Below are 10,562 nucleotides of genomic sequence, written 5' to 3'. Positions count from 1 at the left end.
GTTTCAGTGTTTCTGGACTTGGCACTCAGTTGAACTGCCTTGGGGAGAGCTTGAGCAGGAGTACGGAGAACTTTGGGCATTGTCTGGGGCCCCAGACAGAGCCACGGAGCTGAGCTGCAGGGAGCCATTGGGTGAGAGAAATGCCCCAGCAAGCCCCGCCCTCAGGGTCACAGAGCAAGGATCGGGCGGGACCTAGTAACCTAGTGACTGAGCAGCCTAAAGGCAGGGACAGAGCTGTCTTAGAGCCTCAACCTTTAGGGGCAGAGAGAAACGGTTTTGGCACACTGGAGGCTCGGGCGGTTGCCCTGGGTAGAGTGTTGTGGCGTCACAGCCCATAGCAACCTCAAACTCCTGGCCTTGGCGCTGCCCAGACCTGCATAAGATCTGTGCCGCAACCCTGCACCAACCGGGCCTCTGCATGCCCTAACCAGAAACTGCGGGAGCCATGCAACCCTGCGTCCTCCCAGCCTCCAAACTGGCCCGCTTGTCTGGCCAGAGATACTGGTAGCCGCGTGCCCTCTGGAGCCCTCCCTGCATCTGCGCAGAGCCCTTCTCCTGGCCAGAGACTGCTAGAGCCTTGAGCTCTCTATGCCAAAGTCACTGGGTGCCAGGCACTCAACAGGTGCGTACCACCTCCTGCCCTGTTGCTGGATCCAGGTGTGTCACACGCCGGAGCTGCTTCCACAACCAGAACTCCCTAGGTGGAGCAGCCTCAGAGGAACTACACAGGGTCACTCCCTACAAATATCAAGCAACAATAGAGTGATCCCGCTGGGGTCTAATCTTGGAGAGACACCTCCCGAAATCTGAGGACGGCCAGAGACAACGGTGAAAAACAATCATGAGGCGAAATCAACAGAAAAATTCTGGCAATATGAATAATCAGAGTAGATCAACTCCCCCAAGGATCAATGGGGCAGACACACCACAAGATCCCATGCACAAACAAATAGTTGAGATGTCAGAAATCGAATTCAGAATCTGGATAGCAAATAAGATTGAATTAGAACTCCAAGCAGTAACCCAAAAGATATCTCAAGAATTCAACAAATTCAAAGATCAAATGACCAAAGATTTTGACACGATGAGACAAGAAGTTGCAGCACTCAAAGATCTGAAAAACAAAGTAGAATCCCTCAGTAACAGAATGGAGCAAGCAGAAGAAAGGATTTCTGACATGGAAGACAAAATTCTCGAATGCTCCCAAACTCTCAAAGGGGATGACAAATGGAGGGCAAAAACAGATCACTCTCTCAGAGAACTCTGGGATAATTCGAAGAAAATCCATATCCGGGGCGGCGCCTGTGGCTCAGTGAGTAGGGCGCTGGCCCCATATGCCGAGGGTGGCGGGTTCAAACCCAGCCCCGGCCAAACTGCAACAAAAAAATAGCCGGGCGTTGTGGCGGGCGCCTGTAGTCCCAGCTGCTCGGGAGGCTGAGGCAAGAGAATCGCGTAAGCCCAAGAGTTAGAGGTTGCTGTGAGCCGTGTGATGCCACGGCACTCTACCCGAGGGCGGTACAGTGAGACTCTGTCTCTACAAAAAAAAAAACAGAAAATCCATATCCGTTTTATAGGGATCCCTGAAAGTGACAAAGTGGCTTCACAAGGCACAGAGTCTCTTCTTCATGAGATTATTAAGGAGAACTTTCCAGACATGCCAAGAGACTCTGAAATTCAGATAGCAGACAGTTTCAGAACTCCAGCACAACTCAACCTGAGTAAGACATCCCGCAGACACATCATAATCAATTCCACTAAAGTTAATATGACTGAGAAAATTCTGAAAGCTGCCAGACGAAAGAAAACCATTACCTACAAGGGGAAGAATATTAGAATAACTGCAGATCTCTCTGTTGAAACCTCTCAAGCTAGAAGAGGATGGTCACCAACTTTTAATCTCCTAAAACAAAATAACTTTCAACCCAGGATCCTATACCAAGCTAAACTGAGTTTCATTTATGACGGAGAAATTAAATACTTCAATGACATTCACATGTTCAAGAAATTTGCCATAACTAAACCAGCTCTCCAGGATATTCTCAGACTTATCCTCCATAAAGACCAGCGTAATCCTCCACCACAAAAGTAAACCCACCCAGAAAATTTTGATCAAATACCAACTTCCACAGTCGCAAAAGGATTAAAAATGTCCACCGGACTCTCAAAAGGCTTATCAATATTCTCAATTAATGTGAACGGTTTAAACTGTCCTCTAAAGAGGCACAGCTTGGGTGACTGGATACAAAAACTCAAGCCAGATATCTGCTGCATATAAGAATCGCATCTTACATTAAAAAACAAATATACAGTGAAGGTGAAGGGATGGTCATCTATATTCCAGGCAAATGGAAAGCAGAAAAAAGCAGGCATTGCAATCCTGTTCGTAGACGCAATAGGCCTTAAAACAACCAAAATAATTATGGATAATTATTTCCTTATTTCATATTTGTTATAGTTATTTCTTATAATTTCATATTTGTTAAAGGTAATACTCAATATGACTTATAATTTCATATTTGTTAAAGGTAATACTCAATATGATGAGATCTCTATTATTAATATTTATGCACCCAACCTCAACACAACTCAATTTATAAAAGAAACTCTAACAGACATGAGCAACTTGATTTCCTCCACTTCCATAGTAGTTGCAGATTTTAACACCCCTTTAGCAGTGCTGGATAGATCCTCCGAAAAGAAGCTAAAAAAAAAATCTTAAGATTTATACTCAACCATTCAACATCTAGATTTAACAGATATCTACAGAACATTTCATCCCAACAAAACTGAATACACATTCTTCTCATCAGCCCATAGAACATACTGCAAAATCAACCACATCCTAGGCCACAAATGTAACCTCAGGAAATTTAAAAAAAATATAAATTATTCCTTGCATCTTCTCAGACCATCATGGAATAAAAGTTGAACTAAATAACAACAGGAACCTGCATACCCATACAAAAACATGGACACTAAACAACCTTATGCTGAAGGATAGATGGGTTTTAGACGAGATTAAGAAGGAAATCACCAAATTTTTGGAACAAAACAACAATCAAGACATGAATTACCAGAACCTCTGGGATACTGCAAAGGCAGTCCTAAGAGGGAAATTTATAACACTGCCAGCCTTCCTCAAGAAAATGGACACAGCAAAAGTTAATAACTTAATGTGACATCTCAACCAAATGGAGAAAAAAGAACACTCCAACCCGAAACCCAGCAGAAGAAAAGAAATAACCAAAATCAGAGCAGAATTAAATGAAATTGAAAACAAGAATTATACAACAGATCAATACATCCAAAAGTTGGTTTCTTGAAAAGATAAATAAAATAGATAAACCTTTGGCCAACCTAACCAGAAAAAAAAGAGTAAAATCTCTAATTTCATCAATCAGAAATGGTAATGATGAAATAACAAGAGACCCCTCAGAAATTCAAAAAATCGGGCGGCGCCTGTGGCTCAGTGAGTAGGGCGCCGGCCCCATATGCCGAGGGTGGCGGGTTCAAACCCAGCCCCGGCCAAACTGCAACAAAAAAAAAAAATAGCCAGGTGCTGTGGCGGGCACCTGTAGTCCCAGCTACTCGGCAGGCTGAGGCAAGAGAATCACTTAAGCCCAGGAGCTGGAGGTTGCTGTGAGCTGTGTGATGCCACGGCACTCTACCAAGGGCCATAAAGTGAGACTCTGTCTCTACAAAAAAAAAAAGAAATTAAAAAAATCCTTAACGAATACTACAAGAAACTCTACTCTCAGAAATATGAAAATCTGAAAGAAATCGACCAATACCTGGAAGTACGCCACCTACCGAGACTTAGCCAGAATGAAGTGGAAATGTTGAACAGGCCTATATCAAGTTCTGAAATAGCATCAACTATACAAAATCTCCCTAAAAACAAAAGCCCAGGACCAGATGGCTTTACGTCAGAATTCCACCAAACTTTTAAAGAAGAACTAGTACCTATACTACTAAACCTCTTCCAAAATATAGAAGAAGAAGGAATATTACCCAACACATTCTACGAATCAAACATCACCTTGATCCCCAAACCAGGGATAGACCCAACAAGAAAAGAAAATTATAGACCAATATCACTAATGAATACAGATGCTAAAATACTCAATAAGATCCTAACAAACAAAATCCAACAACACATCAAAAAAATTATACACCACGACCAAGTGGGATTTATCCCAGGGTCTAAGGTTGGTTCAATGTACGTAAATCCATAAATTTAATTCAGCACATAAACAAACTAAAAATTAAGGACCATATGATTCTTTCAATTGATGCAGAAAAAGCTTTTGATAATATCCAGCATCCCTTCATGATCAGAGCACTTAAGAAAATTGGTATAGAAGGAACATTTCTTAAATTAATAGAGGCCATCTACAGCAAACCCACAGCCAATATCGTATTGAATGGAGTTAAATTGAAATCATTTCCACTTAGATCAGGAACCAGGCAAGGTTGCCCAGCCCCATATGCCGATGGTGGCGGGTTCAAACCCAGCCTCGGCCAAACTGCAACAAAAAAATAGCTGGGCGTTGTGGGGGGCACCTGTAGTCCCAGCTACTCAGGAGGCTGAGGCAAGAGAATCGCGTAAGCCCAAGAGTTAGAGGTTGCTGTGAGCCGTGTGACGCCATGGCACTCTACCTGAGGGCGGTACATAAGACTCTATCTCTACAAAAAAAAAATAAATAAAAATAAATAAATAAATAAAAAGAAAAAACAATAAAAACAAAATTAATTAAAAAATAAAATAAAATATTATGCTCTGAAAAACAATATAGAAAAAATTTTTGAGTACAAACTTAAAAACAAAAAAGAAATCTCTAAATGAGAAAGGTTACCCACTGAGGAAGGAATCACATTAGTTAAAGCTTCTTTTTTCTAGTTGTAAGTGTATAGGCAACATTCCATGCCATTAAATACTACCCCCAACCCCTTTTTGAAACACTTTCTTCATTTGACTTCCAGCATACCAGTCTCATTTTTCTTCTAGTTCACTGGTGGCTCCTTCTCAGTTTTTGATCAGCTCCTCCTCTTCTCCTTTACTTCTTAATGTTGGCATACCCTAGGGCTCCATCTTTTGCCATCTTCTCTATCCAGCTGGACTCAGTAATCTGATCCAATGTCACAGTTATTCCCCACTGATTCTCACATTAATTTTCCCAGTCCCAAATTATACCTTGATGTCCAGATTGTGTATCCAATTTCCTACTCAGCATCTTCATTCTAACATGACCAAAGCAGAACTCAATTCCACACACCTCCAAACCTATTCTTCATCCAGTAAGTCTCATCTCTGCATCTCAGAATTCATCCAGTTCAAGTCAAAAATCTAGGAGTCATCCTTTCCTCCTCCTCAGATCCAAGTTATATGCAGATCTTATCCTCTCAAACTTCAAAATAAGGCTGAATCCAACATCTAACCACCTCCCCCATCATTCATCACACGAATCCAAGACTATTGCTTGGAGCACTACAATAACCTAACTGGCCTTCCTGCTTTCCCCCTTAATCCTCTTCACTCTAACCTTCACTCTGCAGCTCCCTATTTCATATTTTTATGAAATATATATGCCATAATTATGCCACTCCTCTTCTCAATCTCTCTAATGGCTTCCCATTTACATATTCATGCCAGGCTATAAGGAGTTTTATGAACTAGTTCCTGGTCTTTTCTATTTAATTTTTTACCATTTTTCTCCCATAATCACTATGTCATAACTTCACTGGCCTCTCTACTATTCCTTAAACATGCCAAGTAAGTTAACATTTCAAAGCTTTTTCACTTGCCTTTACCTCTGCCTTGAAACCTCTTTCCCCACATATGCCCAGGCTCATTTGATTACTTCATTAGGACCTCTGTACCTTCAATCAGACACTCCCAAACAGCTCATCTAAAATAGCAGCCTTTTCTACACTCTGTCCAAATGGGTTTCATCACACAGAGATGCAAGGATGGTTCAACATACACAAATCAATACATGAGATACAACATATTAACAGAATGAAGGATTTCAAAAAACACACGATCGTTTCCATAAATGCAGAATAAACATTTGACAAAATTCAACATATTCTGTCTCTATTCCCTGCTTTTTTCTTCATAGCACTTGATATATTTGCTTATATTGTCTGTCTTCTCCTTTGAAATGTAATCTCCATACATTACTTTGAAATATAAACGAACCCATAAATGGAGGTACTCTTGTGTTGGTCACAGCTGTATAACTAGCACATATAAGAATACCTGGCATGTACTAAGGAGCTCAAGAAATAGTTATTGAATCAATAAATGAATAAATAGATGAATGTACTTTCTAGTCTGAACACTACCCAATAATATAGTTTATGGTTCGGGTTTTTTTGGATGGGGAATAAACAGCATCACAGAATGTGCCCTTAAAGACAAAAATAAATTCAGCTTGATTTCTCTCAAATAATATAAATTTTATTAAAGGGCAAAGAGTTATTCAGAAATACTGAAGCAAAATTTTACTGTAAATCTTCAGCAAGATAGTCTAGCTATTATGAAAATTTTAAGAAGCTTCAGAATTACCTCTGAAAGTAAAATTGCAATTAGTTTGTGTTTGAATGCTTAAAAACTGGAGAGAGATAAACACAAACAAAACAGAAATTTCATGAAATCCAACTCGTATAAACAGGAATGTCTTGATTACCCCTCAATCCTCCTCCCTACATTCACTCATCAAATTATTACCAGCAAAGGCCCAGGAAGTCGCCAACTATTTAGGGCTCTTAGAGTCATACATGTTATATCCTGTTATCTTGGTGCTGGTGCTCTTGTTCAGAGTAAGAAAAATGGCAATATCCTCAGAGGTTTCAGGTTTCAAAGAGGTGGCAGAGTATTTTGCATATGTACATCTATGGATTAACCATCACTGTACATTACCTGCTCTCTTCCATCAATGCAGCTCATAATATACAAATATGTGAAAAATCTTGCCTCAAATCAGACTGTGTCTCTTTATGTATAATTTGATAGATGGTAAAACCTAATGATGAAGAGGTAATTTTTCACTAGTAAGCTAAAGAATCTAAATCCTAAAAAATAATTTAGGCACACCAAGGCTTTCCTGATCCATAGACAGAAGGCCAGCCTGAGTACTCCTTTAGGATGGCAGTCTATTAGTAAAACAAATATGGAAACTCAAGTTGAACTACTTGGCCTCTCTAGCAATGAAGAAATTTAGTCCAATATGCTCTGTTTATGTCTTTAATATTAAATGGTGAAGTTTAGGTTCTTTGATTGTGAGGTAGAAGAACGATGAATACTACTTCTTATAAAAAGATTCAGGCCTTGTAACCCCTCTGAAAATAAATAGTCCAAATACCAGTTCCATTTCTTTCCCTGTAGGCACAGAAAAAGGAAAATTACTTACTGAATATTTTACAGAGCTTATTCTTTAATTCCTTTCTTTCCCCAGGAAAAGTTTGCAGCATCTGAGTTAGGTCACAGACCAGGTTCAGCTCAGTCACTAAATAACATTTAAAGCAGAAAGTACCCAAAGTCCTAAACATCCCTTTTATTACACCGCCAAAAAACTTTAGCTTTTCAACTGAACAAAGTACTGTGAAATGAAAATGTTATCATTTCCACACTAGCAATTTAACATCAAAAAAACCAGAGGAGCACATATTACTATCTACAATAAATATGCAAACAGGAGTTTCTATAATAATATGATTAGGTGTGGTTTCTTAAATAGATTTCATTATAGTCACACTTTGTGTATATGCTACTGCATACATACTATAAAATGAAATAATGCAAGGTCACAACACCAAGAGTCAAATTACGAAGAGTCGTATACATAGAGGAGACTAGAGAGAGGATGTGCCAATAGATTTGAAGTCACTGGAATGAATTCAGAAGGCAAACACTTCAACTTTTTAGAAACAACAGACTTAAGATATGGAAAAAAAAGGTATGTATTCTTTTGATGAAATTAAGCTATGTGTATATGAAATCCCTGAACATGATGAAAATGAATTTATTTACCTGAATAGAGTTCACATTTATCCTCCTTTCTTCTGGCATTCCCTTAAAAACAAAAACCAAAAAAGGAGGTGAGGAGACATGGGGATTAAAATATCTGGTTAGCAAAAATCTCTAGAAAATTAAGATGGCTCTTTATTGATTCATTTCTAAAGTCCTATTCCTACCATCACTCTTGGATTTCTTTTGAATATATACCTGCTATAGTCTTCCATATATATATATATTTTTTTTTTATACAGAGTCTCACGTTGTCACCTTCAGTAGAGTGCCGTAGCACCAAAGCTCACAGCAACCTCAAACTCTTGGGCTTAAGCGATTCTCTTCCCACAGCCTCCCAAGTAGCTGGGACTACAGGCACCCACCACAATTCCCGGATATTTTTTGGTTGTAGTTTTCATTGTTTAGAAGGGCTGGGCCGGGTTTGAACCCATCATCCCTGGTGTATGTGGCCGGCACTCTAACTATTGAGCTACGAGCACAAAGCCTCTTTCTTTCTTTTTTTTTTTTCTTTGTTGAGACAGTCTCACTCTGTCACCTGGGCTAGAGTGCCACGGCATCAGCGTAGCTCACAGCAACCTCAAACTCCTGGACTCGAGCAATAGCCCTTCTTCAGCCTCCTGAGTAGAGGGGACTATAGGCAGCTGTCACAATGCCTAGCTAATTTCTCCTATTTTTAGTAGGGACAGGGGTCTCACTTTTACTCAGGCTGGTCTCAAACTCTTGACCTCATGCGATCCTCGCACTAGGCCTCCCAGAGTACTAGGATTACAAGCACGCACCACCACGCCTGGCTGACACTCCATATTCATTTCTCTCCAGAAACACAAATAGAGGAGAAATAAAATCACAGGATTAAGTGAGCACCATTTTGCTCATCTATGGCTTCATTTGAAAATTCTGTACTTAGCTAGTGTGGGATGGAGGGTGTCAGAAAAGGCTTTCTCTGAGGAATGCAATGCCTTTTTGTAAAGTTTTTTTTCTTTTACTTTTATAGATTTAAGGGGTACATGTGCAGTTTGGTTACATGCATCATGGGAAGTCTGAGCTTTTTGTGTCATCAACTGAATAGTTAAATTGTGCCCATTTCATCTCCTCCCACCATCCCACCTTTCCAAATCTCCAATGTTATACTCCTTGAATTAAGTCCTAAAGGATGAAGAGGAAGTCTGGTGAAGCAGGACATGTACAAAGTAGATGCTATGAAAATCTCAGACATAGGTAATCACACTATTCCCTTCCTTTAACTATCACCTACTGTATTTTACTAAACCTAAGATCCATCACTACTAAAAAAAAAAAAAAAATACTGGGCGGTGCCTGTGGCTCAAAGGAGTAGGGCGCCAGCCCCATATGCTGGAGGTGGCAGGTTCAAACCCAGCCCCGGCCAAAAACTGCAAAAAAAAAAAAATAAATTAATTAATTAATTAAAAAAATAAATTAAAAAAATACCTTTTCAAATACCACTAAGAGAAACCTCTGCCTATTAAACTATGTATATAATACAATGGCTTTTTAAACTTACAATTTTTATGACTAAAAGTTATTTAGATATGGGCACACTTTTATTATATATCTCTTTTTATGAACATAAGATTATATAGAAAAAAAATAAACTGATGGAAGTATTTCTAGAACTCCACATTCAGGCTCGGCGCCTGTAGCTCAGTGACTAGAGTGCCAGCCACATACACCGGGGCTGGTGGGTTTGAATCCAGCCTGGGCCTGCCAAACAACAATCACAACTACAACCAAAAAAAAATAGCTGGGTGATGTGGTGGGGACCTGTAGTCTCAGCTACCTGGGAGGCTGATACAAGAGAATCACTTAAGCCCAAGAATTTGAGGTTGCTTCGAGCTGTGACGCCATGGCACTCTATTGAGGTTGACATAGTAAGACACTGTCTCAAAAAACAAAACAAACAAACAAAAAAACTTGGTGGCGCCTGTGGCTCAAAGGAGTAGGGCACTGGCCCCATATACCGGAGGTGGCGGATTTAAACCTGACCCCAGCCAAAAAAAAAAAAAAAAAACTTAACATTCAGAGTACAACTCCTCTGAATTGTGGGAAATCTGTTTTCTCAAAGCATCATCCTCCGTGCCAGAGGGTTGATGATGCAGCATTTCTTGGTCCTTTTTTTATTAACACATAATTGTACATATTTATGAGGTAAAATGTGTTATTTTGATAAATGTATCATTCATTGCATAATGATTAAATAATAGTAATTAGCATTTTCATCACCTTAAACATTTACCATTTTTTGTTGTGAAAATATTCAAAATCCTCTCTTCTAGCTATTTGAAATATACAATACATTTCTTAAAATACCTAAAAGCTAATAGTACTGGGGGTTCCACTTATATAAACTTAACTACTTTTGCCTCCTGCTTGAGGAAAGTCTTTTAAGTATATGATTCATTGTCCTTCTACCCTCAGCTAGATAATTTCATTTTGGGGAGTGAAAACAATGTTCCAACGTTCTCTCCAGAGTTTTTCCCCAACCTGTTGACATCCATCTTATAAAATC

At 39.5% G+C, this 10,562-nt stretch overlaps 1 protein-coding gene across 1 annotated transcript in view; it reads right to left on the bottom strand.

Annotated features, from left to right (window-relative positions):
• Nucleotides 1-6,467: 6,467 nt before the first annotated feature.
• Nucleotides 6,468-10,562, bottom strand: part of CENPI (centromere protein I) — a 96,494-nt gene continuing 92,399 nt past the window's right edge. The window contains exons 20-21 of the mRNA XM_053579786.1: nucleotides 8,036-8,077; nucleotides 6,468-7,384 (exon numbers count right to left, since the gene is read on the bottom strand). Coding sequence (XP_053435761.1) covers nucleotides 7,256-7,384; nucleotides 8,036-8,077 — 171 coding nt within the window. The 3' untranslated portion in view covers nucleotides 6,468-7,255. The remainder of the gene's footprint in view (nucleotides 7,385-8,035; nucleotides 8,078-10,562) is intronic.

The sequence above is a fragment of the Nycticebus coucang genome, chromosome X (assembly GCF_027406575.1).
Source record: "Nycticebus coucang isolate mNycCou1 chromosome X, mNycCou1.pri, whole genome shotgun sequence".
NCBI lineage: Eukaryota > Metazoa > Chordata > Mammalia > Primates > Lorisidae > Nycticebus > Nycticebus coucang.
Note: the sequence above shows the minus strand (reverse complement) of the source record. Positions and strands in the feature narration are given on the sequence as shown.